The following is a 22,951-nucleotide window of genomic DNA, read 5'->3' as shown; positions in this document are numbered from 1 at the left end:
AAATTATTCGAGTTTGATTCGAATAAAATTTGAATTCAATTTAATTAATATCGAGTCAAGCTCGAGTTTGAGTAACTTTATTTATCAATTGAATCAAGTTTGAGTATTTTTATATTTGACTCAAATTATTTGTGAGTTTAATCAAATTTTTATATTTTAATATATTTTAATTATTTTAATTGATAAAATATCTTGAATTTGAGTTCGAGTTATAATATAAATAATCAAGTTATTATCGAATGTAAGAATCAAGTTTATTTTTACATGTTAATCAAGCTTAATTAAGCGAGTTCAAAATTGAGTTCGAACTAAAAAAATAAAATTCGATTGAGTTTCAAGTATCAAATTTAAAATTAAATTCGAACTCAAATTTAATATTATATCGACTCAAACTCAATCGATTATGCCTCTTGTTCACACTCAATTTGACCAATGAATTGACAAAGTAGTTGGTCTCTCTAAAAATATGAACAAAAAAAACCTTACTCACTCTAGAGTATAAAATATACAATTTGTTAAGGAGATAATTGTATTTCCAAAGACTGGAGCTACCCTTATTTATCCAAGATGTGACGGCTTACGAATCACTTTCAACGATTAATTCGGGGATCAATTCAATTTGCATTTGCTACAATTGAAAGAGCTTCAATTACCGCCAGAAGTTCAGCTAGAATGGAATCATTAACCCCAATATTTTTTGAGAACACGAGAAGCACAACACCATCACTATTACAAATTTGCCAATGTCAAATTTTAATTTTGTCGTGAACTCAATTGGTAATTAATATTCGTTAACTACTTCTCAATCATACATAGAATTTAACACTTGAATAAACAATCAATTTGAAAAATCGTAACTCATATTAATTCTTTTATAGTTTTATTTTTTTAATAAAAGAAGTCAATATCTAAAAATAAGGGGAGAATTTGTTGATACTATAATTTGAATTTTAAATTTATTAAATATCATATTTAAAAAGATAATTATATAAATCAATTGGATTAAACATAAATATTAACATTCTAAAAACTGTAAAATTTAACACTATGTTTGGATCGTGGAAAGGAGAAAGAAAGGAAAGGAAATTAAAGGAAAGTAATGGAAACAGAAAAATCTTTTATTTGTTTAGATAAATTTTTAATTTAAAAAAAATGAAATAGATGAAAACTCAATAACTTTTAGTTTCTTTTGTAATCCTCATTTTTTTAATGTCACAATTTAAGGGAAAAGCTAAGGAAATGAAAGTTAAAAAAAAATATTTTTTATAAAAAAATTATTATATTCATATTTTTATTATGATATTAAATTTGATTATATAACTAACATTTCCTACAAAAATAATTTTTTTTATGAGTATTTTATATAACATTATAGTTTATAAATATTTTATAATTTTTTAAGTCTTAACAATAAAACAAACGAAATTATTATTAGAATAAATAAGCAAATATATCTTATTATATTAAATATCCTCAATTTTGTTTAAAAAGATTTATTTATATAAACTATATAGTATAAAGATATATTTGTATATTATAAGTTATTTTATATAAAAAAAAAGGTTATAATTGAAAAAAAATTATAATGAATTATTTTCTTTCCTTTTCATTATTTTTCCAAACAATGATTGTTAGAATTTTTTTTATTAATTTTAATTATCCAAATAAAAGGTGTTTATGCATTTTTTTTTCTTTAAAACATTTTTATTTCCTTTTATTTTTTTTATTTATATGTATCCGGTAAAAAAAAAAAAAAGGGAAAACATGACAAAATTGGCGCAGTAAAATTATTATGGAGCAATCTAAAACGACAGAAAAATTAATACTATAATACAGAATCAATTAAGTTTGGGCAGCTTGTAACGTTGAGAAATGGCCTTGGGATCTAAAACGGCGAATCATAAATATTTCGTCCGACTTTGTTTAAGGTAGGTGGGGCACCGCACCCTATTAAATTTTACCCATTGCCTTGCTTAAAATGAGTTTGCTAACAAAATAGCTTTGTTATTTCTCTCAAATATTGCTAGCAATTGTCCTATAGACTATTATTTTGTCATTATTTCCATCCGTTTATTTGAAATATACATATGTCTAATTATGTATGCAAAACATCATGGAATATCATGACATCAAATCTGCAAAGTCACTCTCAATAAAATTTCTCTTCAAACGATTCGAGTTTGGGTTTTCTTTTTTTGAAAAGTAAAATAGAATTTTATTAATAAAAGGAGATACAATGCTATATCAGCCAGTGTTTCTATGGACTCCTAAAAGAGGCAGGTGAAATGTAGCTCAAGAAAACAAATAGTTTTCATTGAGATAAGCAATGTTCAATTTCTGCTACGAATTTTATGCGTGAGGAACTAAAATTTGTAGTAATTATCAAGATCTACTTGTAATAACTCGAGGGATATTCGATTTCAACTTTGTCACTGGAAAAGGCCAAGGGTAAAGAAAATGAATCAACCCACTATGAGTTTCCTAGCAAAACGACATTCCAAGTGCAATTTTTAGACTTTTGTCGATTACATATATAGGTTTCCCTAACTTGATTAGATCCTGCCATAATTAGAACTGCGACATTCATTAAGTTTTTCGATTAACCAATAAGTATTTTGATGTTCGATAATGTTTCAATATGATTATATATAATTTTTTAAATTTAAAATAGGATAAATAGCGAATTATAGTATAAATTAGTATCGTAATTTCTTAGGCTTTAGGATCTCATATTAAAAGGATTTAATAACACGATAAAATCATTTTTCACTGAAGCCATCCAAATGAGGCACTGATTGATATGCTGAACCATACTCATGACAGAAACCCCACTAAAGATAGTCCAAAAACGGATAGTACTAAAGAATAAAGGAATAGAGTGAACTCAATTACAAGACCAATAGAAACTCACGCGTGATACTGTTCTAAGTTCTAACCTTCACATAATCATCCGTGAGAAAGTTAAAAACTGGTTTCGACGAGCATTTGCTTTCAACAAGTACTTAAGTGGTGAAAACAACAGAAAACCTGGTAAAACCTGTCAAATTATTGGCTATATTGTCGCTAATAAATGACAAAGATCCAGTGAAGTAAATTGCACTCTTATCTTTCATGTTAATGGAAATGATGCAATGTCCATAGTTGTGGAGCAAATCTGCTTTTTTTTTTTCTGTCAATTTTGTTTTTATTCAGAACCCTTTTTTATTTGGGGAGCAGCTTTCCGCCTCAAGATACTTACTCCAATTAGCCTAGATTTCATCAGTGATTTGAGAATCTAGACATCTTCTCGCTCTTCCCTTTGTCTAAGCCTATTCCTTCTTTTTTTTTTTTTTTCTCGGTATATATAAATGTTGGGATTCGTATAGCTTCTGCCATGAGTTCAACAACCTATGAACTATTGCAAAGGTTCACTAGGGATTCTTGGCCAGTCTTAGTTTAAGAAAACGAGACGTGTAATTCTATCTTTAGAACATTGGAGGATAAAGAAATGGGGATGGAAGGGAAAATAATGAAGATGTAAGGAAAAAAAATGATGCTTCTGGGACTAAAACTGGGTTGTATATGACATATATAATAATCTTGCTTATCTATTAAAATCCTGCATGAATCTCTTTTCCTATAATTTTATTTTCCCTACAATCTAAGATTGTTTTTCCTATTTGTAGATTTAAGCTTCAGCCATGGGGATAATTAATGCTAGCTAGTATTCATTTCTTGGTCATGAAGAATCAGCAGATTCGAACATCTACAAATCATGAAGAATCAGCAGATTCGAACATCTACAATTCCTTGTTCAATTAGGTGATGAATCCTTAAACCCTCCATGATAATAATAAATCTTTGAATCTCCAACTCCCTAATTAAAGACTTCCTGCATGATAACAAAACCATCCACTAAAGTTCCAATTTGTCAAAATGCTTTGATAATTTCTGATTAGTACCAGCATAAGATCATAGCCTACATGATCATCTTCCTCCCTTATAGTTCATTACTTCAAATGATAATAAAACAAAAAAAAAAAGCGAAAACAACAGCCGATCAAAGGAGTCTCATCAGTTAAGGGTGCAACTTCTTCATGACTGAAGATGATCAGAGCACATGTTTCGAGTCAGAAACTACAAAACTTTGGAAAGTTTCATAATCTTTATGTTTCTTTCACATGTGATAATTCTAGAAGCCTACCAAACGGAAGCATGTCTCTAGATTTCCATTAACTCATTCGTACCTTAGCCTAATATCATTAGTCTCACACTAAATATAGCATAAATCACATGCACATAGTTGCAGAGAAGCATTAAAAATTATTGGCTAATGAGCAACGGTTTCAATTCCAGCAGAAGGTCACATCCATGCACGTCTATTCAAGTGGATGAATTTGATTTTCTTTGCAGAGATGAGTAAATGCCCTATAAAACTGAATTTGTTCACGTATAAAAAAGCTTGTGGATGTACGTACTTACATTCTCTCTCAAAAAGAAAGAGAGGGAGACAAGAGGAGGAGGAGGAGGAGGGCTTTCATAATTTTGCATTTTGGAATTGATTGCCAGGTTTTCATTTGCCGATGCATGAAAGACTTGTAAAGCTGCTTAATGCACTTCCTTTTTTTTTTCTTTCACTGTTTAGAGAGAGTTACAAAATTTAAAGAAAAAAAAGTGTTTAAAAATTCTTTGCTTAGCCGAACACGAAACCCATTCTTCTCGTCCCACTTCCATCCGGCAAGCAAAGGGATAAATCGAAAAAAGCTGCTTCGAGTTCAACACCAACCAGAAAGCAGATTCAAGATCGATTAAACCCACAAAAAGTAAGAAAAAAAAATCCATAAAGAAATCCAATAAGAAACAAAAAAATAATTCCCACCAAAAAAGCACACATTCATATGCTACACTAAGTACACTCCAATCGAAAAAATTTAAAAAAAAATAGAGGACTAATACCCATAGATCGAATAAAAAACAACAGTGAAATTCTGAATTGAAATTCAAAAACAAAAACCAACATCCTCCAATATCATATGCATCCTTGATTTCTATTCTCATTCAAATTCTATGCTTTCTACTTCGATGGGTGTTAGCATTGAACATACGAGTAGTAAAAAGGAGCACCAATAACAATGAGCTAGAGACCAACAATCTAGAGTCGTTTCTGACAAATGAAAGTTTTGTTTAAAAGGAAGGGTACTATAAGAGAGAGTGGAACATTGGAGACAGGCCTGTAAATCAAGACCTTGCAGGTGGGAAGAATTGCGTACCAGCAATGAAAGCGTTGAGTGGAGCTGGATAAAGGGAAGGGTCAAGCATACTTGTGCCTGGATTGCTCGAAGTAGCAGCGGCTGTCGTTGTAGCAGCATCTGCAGTGGTAGCTGCTGCCTCTGTGATGAGATTGAGTTGCTGAGAGCTTTCGCCGCCACTGGTGTAACGACTTTCGGGGCCTTGATCGTAAAGAATTCCCTTGAATACATGCCCTGCGATATTCACAGCCGTTTGATAAGCGAACTCCTCATCTACATCGTCCATAGCGCTTACTTTTACACATCGGAAGACTGCTGGAGAACTCACTTCTGGAGGGAATTGACCCAGTTCCAACCCTAATTTTTAAAGTCCAACAAGATTAAAAAAATAAATCAAGAGCTCAAAAAAATCAAACTTACTAAAATGAAAAGAAAGAAGAAAGAGGATTTTCTTTGAATTTTTTTCCGAATATTATGGGACTTTTTCGTCAGTTTTACCAGCAAACAGTGGCAGAATTGATGGAAAAGGAAGAAAAGAAAAGGAAAAGCAGGTGGGTGGGTGGCTATGGAGGTGGGCTGGGTCACGCAAATGATACGGTCTTGTTGGGGTACTAGTACTGCTAGAAGTCATTGGAATTCTTCAAGATCTTACCAAATTAAACTTTGTCTGGCTAAGTTTGCAATATACGGTTCTTGAAATTTCTCCATCGTAGACCTTTCAAAGAATTCATCAATCTTGCTTTGATGTTCGTTTCTTTTTGTTTTCTTGGGTGTGTTTTGTTCTGGTTTTGTCTTTGTTTGTACTATAAACAACTTTACCTGACGTGGTGGGGGATAAACGAGTGCAGGCAAGAGAGGAAGGACCTTGATTCTCTCTCTGCCTTTTTGAATTCTCTCCTCGAAACTGTTGTTGGTGTTCTTGTTGTTGATTTTGCTGCTGCTGCTGCTGTTGTTGTTGCAAAGTTGCGTGTTGTTGTTGCCTCTCTCGCCTTTTAGCAGCAGGAACCCAAGTACTCTTAACGTGAGTTTGACACTGAAACCCTCGGCTTTTGCAACAAGCCCTGCATCTCAAATGGGCACAATCTTTCTTAGCTTGGTTTCCACAATCTTGACAGTTCATGCCTCCTTGTCTCAAAACCGAAAAACCTGCTGATCTCGAAGACGACTCATCAGAGAGGTTAAAGCTTGTTCTTCGACTAGGCCCCGCTCCAAACGAGTAATTATTCACGTTTTGCTGTTGGTAATAATACTGTGGCCATATCTCAAACCCTTTGTTGTAGATCTCCTCGTTTCTGTACAAATACAGGTTCTCCTCTTTATCTTCTCCTTCTTGTTTGTTTGCAGCTCCTTCTCGTCCGCCTAGATAGAAGAAGCCAGCCATTTGTTACACCCAAAAGCTGAAACCAACCTCAATTTGGACCAAAAATCCATAGCAGATACACCCTATTTAGTACCCCCACCCCACACACCCAGATCACTAGTGTTATGAGCTGGTTGGATTTTCCCTGGGGTCTTTATGAGTTTCAACTGTGGAAGCTTTTTCTGGTGAGTTTTTAAAGACCACTGTTTGTTGGGGGCTTGGTTTTGACCCGATCTTTGTTGTTTCTGCTATGTCTGACCCTGACCGACCCCTCCCTCCCTTTACTCCTCACCCTTAATGACTATAATTTAGTAGAACAGCCTGTTTTTCTTTTGTGATCTTTGGGAGTTTAGGTGTTTATCTTTTTTTTTTTTTTCTTGCAGCTTTTGAGGTTAAGACACACAAACAGGGATGGTTTCCCTTGACTGATCCCCCGACACTCTTCTCTCTCTGTCTCTCTCTCTCTCTCTCTCTCTCCCTCTTCCTTCAATTCCAAGCAATAATAGCACGGAATTAGAGCCCCTGCAACGCCGCCATGAGAACTGCACCCCCCTCTCTGCTTCACTCTCACCTCATTTATGACAAAACCAGCTAACGCTTTATCTTTGTCTTTGTCTTTGTCTTTCTATCTCTGTATAAATTCTAACAAAAAGAAAAATTGTTGTAAGTCTGGTTTTTGTTGAGTAATGTAAGACAGAGACAAAATAAAAGAAAGATAAATGAAAGAAAATGCGTCTCTGCCCTCTGGGCACTTCTCTACAGTTCTGTTCCAGTTTCAATGAATCTTCTCAACAAAAGGTTTGAATCTCTGCCGTTGCATGTCCATCGTACGCTCACTATTCTACCCACGTGGCACAGCATCTGCTTTTCCTTATTCGTCCTTGCACCGGAAAACCCGCTAGTACTTTTTCTGACTGTTCCTGTTATTGAGATTGATTTTTCCCTCTTTTTTAATTTTCTTTATCTACTAATATAAGAAGCAATCTAATTCCAAAACAAGAAAGAAAAAAAAAGCGTCACCCTTGTCGTTTTCTTTAACTATCACAGACAGAGCTATCACTTAACATCTGTGACGAATACCAAATCCGTCGGTGAAAGAATTGGCTGTCATGAGATCATTATAAGAATCCCACACTATTTTTTGTCGTCAATGCCTCGTATTCTTCTCAAAATTCTTGATGTAATCATTGTATCATTGGACTCGAAGTCACGTTTCACAATTTCTTTTTACATATATTTAAAAAAAAAAAACTACATTAAAATCAAACACGCTTCGATTTCAAGCATATAGGTCAACACCTTTGATGTTATATGTAGTGGAACTAGGTTTATTTCAATGAAAAATCAAGTGACTACATGCATGAATAATGAAAATAATATGTTGGTGTATTTTTCATTTGACTAAGTTCACATTTTAATTATTGATTGAAAAATAGAATGAAACAAAAGCTTATGTATTTGTTGGAATGTATTTTTCATGTGTGATGAAATTCTTTTTTTAAATTAACCCTTTTTTTGGTTTAAGTGATGATTTCTTATCATACTCACATTTAAATTGGTTTTTTGTTTTTAATTTTATAGATTATTGTAATGTATTCAATTTCATATTAAAAGAAAATGTAAATATAATATAATATATATATAGAGATTTAAACTTAAACTTATAAAACGTTTTTTGTTAAATAAAATTATAAAATTTTTCAATAAAAAAAATAATATCTCGTAAGTTCACTATAAATCTTTATAAATAATATTAGAGTGATCATTAATTAATAAAATATAAGTGCTTTATGATGGAATCGTAAGAGTTATTAAGTACTTTAGATGGCAAAGAACCACTTATATAATCTTAACATTCGATGTAATATTAGTTTTGTTATTGGATTGGACTTTACGAAGATATTAAGCTTTAAGGGGAAATATTATGATATTTCAAATTTCACATTGAAAGAATATGTGAATTTAGTATAATATATACGTACAAATTTAAATTTAAATTTGTGAAACACCTTTTGTTAATAAAATTATAAGACTTTCAAATTAAAACTGATAATATTTTGTAATTTAAATACAGATCTCAATAGTTAGTCTCTTGATTTGTAAAAGGGATAGGTAGTGAGATTTTTCTTATTATAATTGATCAAAATGACCATCCAAAGGAAGTTAATTTTAGAAACTAAAAAAAAAAAATTTCATGGAATAGTTAATAAACTTAAATACTAATTTTTCGTTGCTAAATTTAAAAAAGATTACCTATGAGAGTGATGGGGTATTTAATCATTTAAACATATCTTTAATTCTCTTAAGAAAGCTAATAATGAGTCGATAATGGACAATTTATTACTACTATATAGTGATCATTTTTTCATAAAAAAATTTGTCACTTCAATACAAAATTTAAAGGAATTAGAGACGACTAAGTTTTTTCTTGATTTTAACTAAAACCAAAATTTGTACAAATAATACCCTTCGACTCTAATATCTCAATGAATAAAAAGAAAAAAAAAATCATAATGCAATTCTAAATTAATCCACAAAAGCCAATCTACTAACCTTTGCAATAACTAAGATTTTTTTTTTTTAGTTTTCAAATGTACCCATAACCCTCTAACTTTTATATTTATTTAGTTGAAAAAAATATTATTAGCATGAGTTTTATCAAACTCATAATCTTCAAGTATCGACAAAAATTTCATATCAACCAATAAAAACAACACGACAATTTGGTATCACTAATTGATTATATATATTCATTCCTATTACTTTAGAAAAAAATTGAAAGATAATAGTAGTTCGTGTTATAATTATTCAACCTCATGATTAACACACTTTATAACATGCAAGTGTATAAAAAAATAAGCTGTAAAAAAAGCAAAGAAAGACCACAATTCTGTCGCAAATTAGAAAAATTCAACACTTTGACATGAACGAGTACCATAAAATTAGGAAAATTGTGTCTCTAGCTATATTCATTTAATTTGTATGTACTAAGATTCAATGAATGAAAAACTTAGATCTTTAATTTTTAATTAATAACGATACTTGTTTACTTATTTTATAATACAAAATCATGATCGTGCCTAACTAGAAAATGACTTTACTAACCCTGGACCAAAGTGACCTCACGTGCAAACCGCGTGAAATTAGCAGCCGATAATTGTTGGATTTTTAACACTAATAATGAATAATTAATTATGTTTATGAACAGGTACCGACGGCGGCCTTAGTCCACAAACGTGCAGCACAGCCGCTTGCAGAAAGGGTTTCACCATGCCGCATCCAACTTTTACTATAATAAAATATTTACCGCAAATATTTTTTAAAAATAACATTTTCTTTTTTTATGCGTAAAGGTTTTTAATTTTGTCGATTTATTTTTTAATAAATTTAAAATTTCTAATCACACTTTTTTTAATTCAAAACCTTTTTCAAGCATAAGAATAATACCAAACTAACACTTAATCTCCAAAAAAAAATCAATATAAAAGGTTGATTAATTTTAATGCTAATTGTAATTAGGGGCCGAAGGCAATGAACCCCTTTTGTTTCCTTTACGGTTGACTGTCTCTGCATGATTTTTTTTTTTTTGCCATTGTCTACGTTGGTTGATAGTCGATTAGATTGTTTATTGCAATATAGTAGCAGACCTGGAGCTCTTAACTTCGATGAAATATTGGGGCTCATCTCCTCATGATTTTAAACTAGGGAGCCTAAATTGCCTTTTTCTGGACATGAATGAAAAGAACTACTACCAGTACCACTACTACTTACAATATATCCCTCTTCGAGGGACGAGGAAAGCTACGTTCTTTTATCCTTTTTTTTTTTGAATTAAATGTGTCTTTCTCTTGCAACAGGAAAAGGGTATGCATGGCTTCATGTAACAAAATTTGAGGAACCTATCAAAAAATTTTTTTTCTATTAAATGTTCTTGATTTTCGATTTTTGGGGTAAATTTTAGCTTATTTTTACATAATTTTGTTTTAGATAATATTTAATGGAGCACTAAATGATCTAACTAGTTGAAAACAGTAGTTTTAGAGTAATATTGCAATTATAAATTGGGTTTTATTTTATTTTTTGCATGGCCCTGATATATGGTTTATATTTAAAGAAAATTTTGACTTCTTTGCTGCATCATGCCTAACCTCAATGTTGTAATTCTCGAGTAGGATTAGAGTTGGGTAATGGTTTAACTCATTCCAAAAAGTGCTTTGGGACCTCATTAAGCCATTAAAGAAAAAACTTAATATCAGCAAGTTGTAGGTTCTTTTGACAATGGTTCTTTGATATTGTAGAGATTAGGGCAGTTATCAAGGTCCTTCTTAATAGAGTTATCATGATGTATCACTTCTTAATTACCATTGTTTCTTCTTTCCTTTTTTTTTTTTTTTTGTACTTTGTTTATGATCACATCATATATGTGAATATTATAACAAAACCAAAACCCAATATTATCTTGTTTGAACAATTAAAAAGTTGTAATGTGATTTACTTTTTTTTTCCTCCTATTCTAAATGAATATATTTTCTATGAATAATATGAGTACTTCTTTTGGTCTTAAATCGTTTCTCCTAATTTAATATAAGTTCAAATGGGTTAAAACTTTTAATTTCTTAAATCATTTTAAAAATTAAGAATCAAATTCAATTTGATTGGATCACAGCACACATGTTGGAACAAATAAAAATAGATTAGATACAATCTAATGACACATTAAAAGAGAGATTAGAAATAGCATCTAACTTTTAGTAGCAGATGATGATCAGTAGGCATTTCCTCAAATTGAGTGAAAAGTTGAGCGGCTCTCGATTGGAGTAAACCATCCGTCGTTAAAGTGAAATAAATTGGACTTAATGCCAAAAATGGGTATAGCGTAAAGGTAAAAGGATGGCCAAGACATGAAAGACAGAGGAAAAAAAAAAAAGAAGAGATGTGGGTTTTAATTGGAGATTGAATGATGTGTGGAAGTCTCAATAATTGTGTCCCTGTCTTTCATTCTCGAGCCCTGTGCTTGCTTTCTCCTGGTTGACTCTGTCACAGCCAAGTATTTGCGTCAACATTTTTTTTTTTTTGGTATTTTGATTACTACATCAAGCAATGGTCGAGTTGAACTTGAAAGAGCTCTCGAGTATAAAATTATCCACTCAAACCAGCTTAAAAAATTTGTAACATTGCTTTTCATGTTTTTAGATTGTCAAAAATCATTAAAAATTAACAAATTTTTTTCCCAAGTAATCAGTCATCTCATTTTATCATGAACATGATAAAGCTAAGCTTAGGCATCCATTTAGCAGAAGACTAAATAATTATTTGAGGCTTTCTCGATACTCTTTTTGGTCTCTCACTTCATTAGCTTTCCGTCCTTTGGAAAGAAAAAACGCTGAAGATAAAAGTGTTCATCAAAATTCAAAAGCCAAAATTTTTGTTGTACAAAAGATTTGAACCATATATGACCTACGAAGACCTATATATCAGACGTAATAACTGTAATTTCAATAGATTTTTATGGGGTTTGAACATTTTCTTCACCCAAAAATTTTTAAAGAAAAAGTAGAGAATATATATATATATACATTAGTATGAAAAAAAAAAAAGAAAAACCCTAAAAAGTTTGAAAGAAAAAAGAGAGAATTTCATAGGGGGTTGCGTCGAGTCACGTCAACTAGACTTACCATCATGCCAGATGATGCTTGCCAACTTGGTCGTTAAATATATAGAATGAAAATCTTCAAAATCAAATACAAACTGACCCTTTCATGAACACATACTATGTGCACTTGAAACCTTTCACATGTTTAATTTCCAATGAAGATTCAAGGGAGAGATAGGAATATATAAAAAGAGTTGCTGCTCCAGCATAATAAAACTATTGAAACCTTTCTCATCCTCTTTGTTGAAAAGCCAAGTGGGGTTGCTTCATCATTCAGGTGATTTTGTGCTGGCCCTGGCTGTTTTTGCTTCTCTTTAATCTCGATTACTATTGAGTCCTTGGGGAGGTTAAGCATGTCTAGCAAATAAAAATTGCATAATCTTGTTATAATATATACATGCTGTGCAAACTTTTTTCTCCCTTGTCTTTTATTGTTCAGCTTTTGGAAAAAAAATCTCATCCTTATAAAAATATGAAGAAAAATTCACGTGATTTTGCATATCCCAAATTCAGAGGGATAATAAAAAAGATAGCCATAAAAGATAGTAGCAGTTGCAGCGGGAGAATGGCTTTAGAACTACCAGTAAGAGAGTAAAACCCTAGGCTGGCTAATAAACTCTTGTATTCAAAATACATGTAGGGGTCCCTCTCCAATATAGAAAAGTGTCTCTCTCTCCTCAATTAGAATAAATCACACATCAGCAGAGCCCCACCCTGTAGCCTAAGCAAAGCCGCCCAGCTCAACCAAAAAGGAGGGCCAGAGGAGACACAACCTCCCATTTAGGTGAAGATTTTTAAAGTGCAATGGGGGGGGGGGGGTGGTGGATATTGATAGACTCACAGCCTTTATCAACACTCTCATTTCTTACTACGTCCTACACTCCTAGAAGTTTCTTTCATACAAAAGCCGTACTATTAAGAGCTATTTTCATGTAAAATCTTGAGTTGAAACTTGAAACGTATTTTCATATATGTCACAGATACGTATGATTCTACTGTTTTTGGGGAGTAGGGGAGATTTGGTAAACTGAACAAGATTATTATATATGATGGTCCCCCATCGGCCTTTGGCGTTTGAGAGAGATAGGTGCTTAGAGTGGGTCCAAAAATTGGGATGGGGTTAGAGTGGAACCACTGGGCTTTGCATGTGATGGACATGATTGAGATGATTTGTAGGCTGAAATGTATAGGCCATTAGGTTTTACCCTTTAAAACATGTTAGTGTAATTGGCATGGGCGTTATATTACATAATTGTCTCAGGGAAAGGTTTCACAACTCCTTATCACGTGCCTAGTACTCAACTTTTGACAAAAACCTAAGGCCCCTTAAACTCTTAACAATGGATGCCTCAGAACAGAAACCTCTGTTTTCTCATTTCTCCGAAGGTTTTTTCCTTTTTTGAAAAAGCCCTTACTACTACTAGTAGTAGTTAAATTGTTATGACGATTCCTTTAAAGCAACACTGTTTTTTACAGATGACATTCTCAAATAATTGTGGAGGAAAGGAAGTTCGTTTTGGGCTTATCCATCCACCTATCCAACATTCAATCTAGAGTGAACAGAAAAATCAAGCATACCCAATGAGCCTGTAGTGATAGGAACAGTGTCATCTGGTTCGGGTGGTTAACTTTGATAAATCAACTTTCAAGAAAATGGGCCTGTAATGATTAGGTTCAATGTTGCCTGGTGGGCTCAATCTTCAACAAAATATGTGCAGAAGAAGTGAAAGGTAACAGTCATCAGATCCTTAGGTTGAAACCGGCTATAGATGTGGGCGGTTAAGACTAATAAAATGCATGGGAAAAATATGATACGCCCTGGCTGAAGTCGAGAATTAAAAGAACATGTAACACAATCATCTTGCAAATTATATTATATCATGAAGATGACAGGTGAACCAGGGATCACATCCTTATGTTGATCTGGCGGTGTATGAACTCTAATCACAAGAAATTAATTTTAATCAAATTAAACTTCTCTGTATCCCGGGGATTAGGTGCTCAGCTTTTGACTTTACCTTTAATATTCTAAGATGAAATATAATTGGTCCAAGCACTAACTGGCCATTGAAAACCCAACATCATCTTGCGTTTGGAATTGCCGGGTTGGACCTTCAATTCCAACATACAGGCCCAGTACGACAGACAAATTCTCCATTTGTTATGAATTTTAATGCTTAAAAAGTTACAGGGGACTCAAAAAGTTTCAATTTGATTTCCAGCAAAAAGAAAAGGCTATGATCGAAATGACGTTACCTAGGGGCTTTCAACAAGGTTACCCTCTTCAAAAATTCGTAGGCAGACGCAGTCTAGTAAGTCTGCCCAATGCCTGCCATGAGCTATGGCACGAGCTAGGCCCAAAGTATGAGAAAATCCTGTGGATATTACCGCAGGTTTAACGATGGCACACTAACGAGATCAATTCTAGCAGAAACACCTAAAGCACCGTTCCAACAGCCGTTTAAACAGATAAACGGATAAAGGGGGAGGAACCGAGGTTCAAGTTTGATGTACGTTCTCTTCCGACGGAGGAGCCGAGGAGGGAGGGAAAGTTATGGTCCCACTCCGAAACATTGATATTCGGTTCAAATCAAACACCCATTTACCACGTTTAACAAACTCTGGGAAGCCTTTCACCGATTAGGCAATGTCTTTCCATTTCTAGCAATGGATTCCATCATCTCCTTCATTTCATTTCTTTCATTTATTTTTTCATTTCATTACTTTCCTATTGTTATAGACAGAAAAAAGTAATCCTGTTTGTTAAGAAATTCGATTTTTGTAAGTAATTTTTTTTTGTAAATGAAAAAAAACAGATATTAGGAGAATTTATCATTCTTACGAGATTGAATCCGACTTAATTTTAGATTTATCGAAATTCAAAGTTATTATCGAATATCGAAAGTTAAACAAAAAAAAAATTAAAGAAAAAAGTAGAGAGAAAATATCATGGCTCGAGGAAAGATCCAGATCAAGCTTATAGAGAACTCAACCAACAGGCGGGTCACGTCTATGAAGAGAAGAAATAGTCTGTTCAAGAAAGCTAATGAACTTACCGTTCCTTGCGATTAAACGCTATATTCTTTCATTTTCTAATTTTTGTAGAACAAAGCAAATAATTGATCAATACCAGAAAACCTTGGGCATCGATCTCTGGAACACTCACTATGAGGTCGCTCTCTCTCTTTCTTATTTGATTTTCATCTTTGGGAGAGTTTAAGAGAGAAAAAAAGGTCCCTCTGTTGCACTGAGTTCTTTTGTGTGTTCATACAGAAAATACAAGAGCAGTTGAAGCGGCTGAAAGAGATGAATATATAGGGATCTATGAAAGGAGATTAGGTAAAAAACAAAGCATATGTTACTCTTCCCTTTATTTATTATTTTTTAATGTTTGACGTTGTGGTGATGATAGGCAGAGGATGGGTGAATGTTTGAATAATGTTAGCATTGAGGTTCTTTGTGGTTTAGAGCAAGAGATGGACAGCTCTGTCAAGCTTATTCGTGAGAGAAAGGTCCATCATTTTTAACCAAGTTATGTACCTTTTTTGAACTAGGGTTTTCTTTTAATAATCATCAATTCTTCCTTATTTTAGCATATACTAAGTTAGATTTAATTTTTAAAGAGGATAAGTGATTAGTTATTTGGATTATTAACTCCATCGGTAGTGGTGGAGAATGAATGATTTTCGATCAAAATTTGGCATTGCATTTAAATTGATACCTTAAAATTTTCATGTCATTCAAAGTTGAATTTTTCTCAATAATTCTTCAGCTAGATTGTTAATGGTTATGGTGCATGGTATATATATACACTGTTGATCTTTTTTTTTTTTTGATAAGTTATATTTTATTTATCCAAAAAAGCAATAGATTACTAGATTATATTCATATTATATATATATAATCAAATCATATTCTAACTATTATATATTATAAGTTTATTTATATTTCACCCATCTCACAAATTTTTGTTGATTGAGTTGACAATAACTGAATGCAATAAATGTAATCAAGTTTTGACAATTTTCTTAAACCGATCATATTTTTGTTGTTTCGTTATTTTTTTATTCTTGAATAATTTGTAATTTTTTTTCTCTATTTACAATGTATATGAGCATTCAAAATAATGTGCAAAACTACTAATATCAGTACCTTACCTTTCATGCATGTCACTATCCGTTTCAATTCTTCAATTCATTCCTTAACTTTTCTGTCAATTTTGCATTATTACAATACCCTTATTCATACCATTTTTTCATATTCACAACAAAAAAATAGATGGTCTCTGGATTCCTTCCATGTTGACATATAAAAGCTAACCAAGCTTTTGTATGCTCGAACAGGTTAGAGTGGAATTCCTTTTTATATAGAAGCTAATTAAGTTTTGTTTATAATATATGACAGTATCATATTTTCAACAATCGAATCGATACTTAAAAAAAAAAAGAAGTAATAATTATGTCAATATTTGGATTTATTTTTATATTATTTTGTCATTAAATCTTTTCTCTTGGATTTTGAGATGATATAGAAAAAATAATTCTTCTCTTTCTTATTATATTGTTGAAGGTGAGGAATGTGGAACAGATCATACACAAAAATCTCTTACACGAACTGGTAAGTACATTAAGCTTTAAAACCATTGTTTTCTTATGATGCCTAGCTATATATTTGCCTGAATAATTAGGATGCAATCAAAGAAGATCCATATGGTTTAGTGGGTAATGGAGGGGATTATGATCCCATAATCGGATGCCAAAATGGAGGTCTTCGTATACTTGCTTTAAGCCTGCAGCCAAACCATCCCTATCTTCACAGGGAAGGAGGATCAGATCTCACAACCTATCCCTTGTTTTATTAGCATATCTTCCATTTCTCTAAGCTTATAGACTCATGCAATATTTCTTCTGATTAACATGTATATTGCTATGAAAACCCCAAAAAAAAAAAAAAAAATGGTGTGTGCTATTACTAAATGTCTCTTCACTTGATTATGTGGCTTTGAATTTGTTTCGTATCCGTTTCCTTACTAGTAGATATCATATATACTGATATATATAATTAGGGATTCAATATGAAATGCTTAATTTGCTTATAATGTTTTATGTTCAGCTATAATTATTAGATAAAGATATGCCCTGATAGTTGCATAAATTTTTAATGATTTTTACAATTTTTATACATATAATTAGCTGGTATTATAATTATTAAGGCTATCCATTATTTCAATTATTCTTAATTTTTATTTTTTGGTATAAAAGGAAGTTGAACATGTAGAAAATATAAGTGTTGAAAATTAAATTTCGAAAGAAATTATTTTTTAAAAGAGATGAATTATTTAAATTAAATCTTACATGTAATTTATAAATTATTTTTATTACAACATATTAGAAAATGAATAAATAAAAAATTTTTCATATGTGAATTTATATTTGGTTAATTATCTTCAAAAGTTGAGAGAAGGAAAACTTAAGCTAATGGTGAAAGGGAAAATTTTATATTTTTTATTAATAAAATGTATAAGAAAAAAGGATTTTAACTAATAGTATAATTCAAAAGTTTTTTTTTTTTTTTTTTGTTTTAGCAAAGCATTGGACATCGCGAATTTTATTAACCGTAAGCTTCCAAATTCCAATCACACTTCAATTCTTTTTTAATTAAGAGATTAATTCCGTGTAAATAGTAGTACATATTTTTTTGGGTAAATTTAATTGATAGATACTCAGTGTTTATTATTGTATGGGTAATGGACTCTTAGTCAACGTTCAAACCCAGTAACGCCGCGCCGCAACGCAACCACGGCCAATACAGACACAGTCGCCGTCACCTGAAGAATTACCAAAAGGTAGCGAGAGAAGGTGAAGGGAAGAAGAAGAAGCCAATGCCAAAGGCCAAAAACAAGTTCTTAGTTTAGTTCCACGTGCCCTTACTACAACGCGGATTTGATTGAAAATCCGTGAAACCGCCGTTCACCTGGCCAGGATATCACCGAATCTATTTTGTCCCCACCTTCGACAGTAACCTCTCTCCCGCCCTAAACCCCACCACCCCGGTTTCATACTCTCTTGCTTTTAGTTTTAGCTCCAAAGCTATGGGGCGTCTGGCCCGGTGGTCTCTTCTTGGATACCTGAAGATGACCTTTTGTTGAAGAACGCTATTGAGGTAAATACTTTTTCGTTTTCCCTTGCTTCTTTTTTAAGAAACGAAAAAGAAGAAAGATTGTGTCTTTTTGTTGGGTACTTCTTTCTGGAATTGGTTTTGCTTGTGACCTGAATTTGAATTTTCTGGTGTCTGTATTTGTATTTGTTGTCAACTTGGAAGTAACTATATACTCATGGCTAAATTGGGTTCTCTTTGTTTTTCCTAGTAGCTAAATGATAATGCTTTTTTTTTGCTCCTTCTATCTTCTTGTTTTAGGTATTGGCGCTGCAGAGCTGATTTATGCGTTTCTTTTAGTCTTGTGGTTTTGTATGTATGGCATTATCATTGTTTTGGTTTTGAAATTCTGGGTTTATTGTTATGGTTTTTTCTAAAAATTGAAATTAAATTACTATGATTGGTTTGATAGTACCATAAATTGCAACTTTACTGGACTTCATGAATATCGATGACACTGGAAAATGGGATCCAAATTGTGCAGTTAGCATGAAGTTATTACTTCACTCTAATTGAATTTGCTTTTTGTTGTTTATCGTCCTTTGAATTATGTTTCAACTTTGTGACACTCTGTAATTATTTTATTTATTTATTTATTTATTTTGTATCTGTTTGCAGGCTGGTGCTTCTTTGGAATCTATTGCTAAGGGTGCAGTGCATTTCTCTAGAAAATTCACTGTTAGAGAACTGCAAGGTCGATGGCGTTCTCTCCTTTATGATACAGTTGTTTCTGAGGAGGCTTCGGCTCGCATAATTGAGTTTGAACGCCCTGCCTCTGCCTTGTCTTCAAAATTTGGCAGAACAGGAAATTTAAAAGATAGCAAAACTTGGTCGGGGAAGAGAAAGCCTGAGAGTGTCCGTAGCTGTTACTATGCATTGCGTAAAAGAATTCAAAATGAGCCCTTTAACTCGATGGATCTGAGTTTCCTTATTGCAGCTGATGATGGTGACTATGTTGGGATTGAAGGTGAGCCTATACCTGGAAATTGCATGCTTGGAAATCCAATCTCAGATAATTTTGAAGTTCAAGAAACAAATATGAATATTACGCATTGCTCTTTTTCACAAATATTAGATGATGATGGTGCTGCAACCAGGGATGGGTGCACGACAGATGGCTTTCTGACAACTACTTATAAGCGAGATGATGATGGTTTTCCTGCAGAGCCAGTTAATATAAATAAGGAAATTCCTCATGTACCTGGAGAGAATCAGTTTGTGGTTGTGAGTGATTCTGGCATTGAGGAATTGCATGAATCAAAGGAATCACCCTTGCATAGCTTGTTTGAGGCTAATGATTTAAAGGTAAAACCTTCATCTACATTTGATCAAATTAACAACGATCCACAGAATATCTGCTCTGAGTTTGAGGGTGACCAGGTCTTCAACTCACCAATTATGTGCATTGTCAATTTGGAGAACTGATGAAGGGTTGTCTGCATCTGCAATTTGTGTTGATGATGGTCATGGGGAAGAAGACCTTCATTGAGGAGATATATATACAATTCCTAGTGACGGTGTTGCTAAGAACAATCATGCATCAGGACCTGGTTTTGTTGGTACAAATTCAAAGTTTGAATAAAAAATACCATGTGAGGAATTGGAAAATCCAACTCCTGATACGGAAGGTTATTTGGTGGAAATAACCAATACCTTTATGAATGATGAATCTTTTTTCATGGATGTCGATGCGAAAGATGTGATTGATAAGTCTTACTTTGATTGTTGGAACTCACTTTTGGCAAGTTCACCAAATAACTGTGATCAAGATCAGATGCCTGATGTAACTGAAGTGATGACATCAGAAACCCAAGATAATCTTGCAAAAGTGTCTTGTTCACATCTTGAAGAAGTGGATGAAGTTGCTGGATCTTGCATTGCAGATGGGTCTGTGTCTTGCAATTCAGAGGTCCCAATGCTTTCTTCTGTGTCAACTTCAAACAGTCAATTCCCTGGACTGACTAATGGCATCATTTGTTGCACATTAAACACTGAGGACACAGAAATTCCGTGTAATGAAGATGTTGTCTTCCCCAAACAGCTGTGCCCATTGGTAATTTCCTCAACACGACACATTTTCAAAGAAGCTGGCAATCCATTATCTGTATGTGCAAAAGATTTTTCTGGGGGCCAGAGAACTAGAGAGGGAGGTACCCTCCTGGTTCAGACAGGTCAAAAAGATCCAGGGCAATCTCATGGATCTTCTCAAATAAAATGATCACAGATGATACCAGAAATTGGTCAACTCCATCCACTAGTTAAAAGCCAGGATTCCCCATGTGTAACACCTAGAAGTATTGGTTTTCTAGCCAATGGTTAAACCCAAATTAATTCCATAAATGTTAGTGAAGGCACTCTCCCACCAACACTGCCAAATGAAAAGATTGAAGGAATCATACTGGGAAAGCATCTGAGTCATAGTTCAGCTGATTCTTTAATAGAGAAGCCAGATCTTTGTTCTGATAGCCACAACAGTTATCCACTGGTGAATTCTTCTGCCATTAAACAAGAAGTGGATGCTCCAGAAATGATTAAAGATCACCAAGCTTCAAGTGCAGCAGTGGGATCCATGGATATTATTTCCCCAGAACCAGTTATCCATCATCCACCACCAGATCTAGAAGAGTTACTGATTGAAAGTGACGATGATGTTCCTTGTTTTTCAGATATTGAGGCAATGGTATGTCATCAACTACTCTGGCTGTCACTTTTATTATTGTCATCATTGTTAACTGCTTTTAGTCTCGTTGTTTTATCCTTTATGAACAGATCCTTGATATGGAATTCGATCCAGATGACAAAGATTTGTGCGATCAGGAAGGTAATATGTCAACCCATTAAATTTTAAATTGCTAACTTGTATCTGTCAATATTCTGCTCTAGTAGTCTGTTAACACCTGCAGTTACTGATCTAATTTACCTCCATCTTAAGCATTGGGAGAAGAGATAAAAAAAAGTTTGTCTTATTTTGCGCCTGTTGTGGGTTGTTCAAATTTGATCGTTTCTTATTTGAGCCTGGATTGATGTCTTCTAGACAAAAAAAATAATGTTTACTTTTCCCTGTGCAGTCGCTAGATATTAGCATGAGGACACTATAAGAGCAATTATAAGGCTGGAGCAGGCTTCCCATTCTTACATGCAAAAGGCCATTGCATCCCATGGAGCCTTTACCATTTTATATGGTCGCCATTCCAAACATTATATTAAGAAACCCAAGGTATTCCAAACCTAAGAAGTCTTTTTTTTTAAAGCTTTTCTACCAAATCCTTACATTTACCATTCTTCTCCTCAATGTTGTCTTTCCAATTTGAATGATATTTGTTAAATGGTGCTATGTTTTAGTTAAATGGTTTCTTAATCGTACATATGAGTGACTACCATCTACCTCCTTAACCAAGTCCAGTTAGAAAGCTATGCTTTTGAAGTGCTTATCAGTATTTGTTTAAGCCAAACACAGGATAAATAACTGTTCTTGGATAGGAAATTATATTGTCCTAGGAACCATCTAGTCTTTTGTCATTAATCATGTCATAGGATTAAGAAGTTACTAAATTTTAAACTTACACAACTTAAACAAAATCCCATGGTTTAATTTTTGTAGCTTGCTTACTGAAGCTAGTAGAGGTTATATCCTAGATAAGTAAATGAAAATTGATGGACCGAATTTTATGTGATACCTTATAATTTTGTTTGTGTAGATTTTACTTGGTAGAACAACAGAAGATTTTATTGTTGACATTAACTTGGGAAGACAAGGGTGTGCTAATAAAGTGTCAAGGCGGCAGGTAAGATTTCCTATGACTTGATGTATTTATGTATTATATATAGTAATACATATGCTTCTTTTTTCTTTATTCTCAGAGCATTTCAAAGTATAGTCAAGCCATTATTACTATAACTAGTTATATCACTTAAATGGTTGTCTATTAACCTGTCATACCACTTTTTTTGGTTCTTCTCATATATTTAGGCAATTATCAACATGGAAGAAGATGGATCTTTCCATCTTAAAAACCTTGGCAAGTGTTCAGTATCAATAAATAGCAAGGAAGTAGCTCCCGGACAAAGCCTGAGCCTTAATACCAATTGTTTGATTGAGGTGCTGTTTTTATATTTCTTTCATAAATATATGGTAATAAGTATTGGACATTGCGACATGCATCTAAGATGCAGGATGAATATTTAGAGAACTGTTAAGCTCTGTGTTATGTTTGGTATATATATATATATATATATATATATATCATCTTGACTGACTGTAAATGGTGATTTTGCAGATAAGGGGAATGCCATTCATCTTCGAGACAAACCAAACTCGTGCGAAGCAATACTTGAATAGTGTGGCAAAAAGCAAAAAGTTAAAAATGTAATGTACGAGGACCTCCTGAGGAGGTTCTAGTGGCATATAGGCAGCGAGAGGTGACTATACAATTGAGGTAATTGCTTTCCTATTGAAATCCCAAAAAAGCCTTTTGTAATTATTACAAGTTTAAGAAAAATTTTAATTTTGTAATCACTGAAACTCAACTTTTACACTCTGCTAAAGAAGGGTAT

At 33.0% G+C, this 22,951-nt stretch overlaps 1 protein-coding gene and 2 pseudogenes across 2 annotated transcripts; 2 read left to right on the top strand and 1 right to left on the bottom strand.

The window, feature by feature from the left end:
- Nucleotides 1-4,909: 4,909 nt before the first annotated feature.
- LOC111315323 (protein SHI RELATED SEQUENCE 5-like) lies at nt 4,910-7,348 on the bottom strand. The gene is made up of 2 exons (XM_022916960.2): nt 6,048-7,348; nt 4,910-5,585 (listed from the first exon to the last, which is right to left on the bottom strand). The coding sequence occupies exons 1-2, from the start codon at nt 6,607-6,609 to the stop codon at nt 5,218-5,220; spliced, it is 930 nt and encodes a 309-aa protein (XP_022772695.2). The 5' UTR covers nt 6,610-7,348; the 3' UTR covers nt 4,910-5,217.
- A 7,123-nt stretch (nt 7,349-14,471) lies between these two features.
- On the top strand, nt 14,472-17,493 carry LOC111314790 (floral homeotic protein PMADS 1-like; annotated as a pseudogene).
- On the top strand, nt 17,321-22,910 carry LOC111315069 (uncharacterized; annotated as a pseudogene). The gene is made up of 9 exons (XR_016330568.1): nt 17,321-17,347; nt 18,000-18,142; nt 18,331-18,403; nt 19,016-21,077; nt 21,167-21,218; nt 21,466-21,614; nt 22,096-22,182; nt 22,368-22,496; nt 22,675-22,910. The product of XR_016330568.1 is annotated as an uncharacterized LOC111315069 (transcript).
- The last annotated feature ends 41 nt before the right edge of the window (nt 22,911-22,951 follow it).

The sequence above is a fragment of the Durio zibethinus genome, chromosome 20 (genome assembly GCF_047325235.1).
Source record: "Durio zibethinus cultivar Kanyao isolate XHJ-2024 chromosome 20, ASM4732523v1, whole genome shotgun sequence".
NCBI classification, from domain to species: Eukaryota; Viridiplantae; Streptophyta; class Magnoliopsida; order Malvales; family Malvaceae; genus Durio; species Durio zibethinus.
This window is presented reverse-complemented; position numbering and strand designations above follow the sequence as displayed.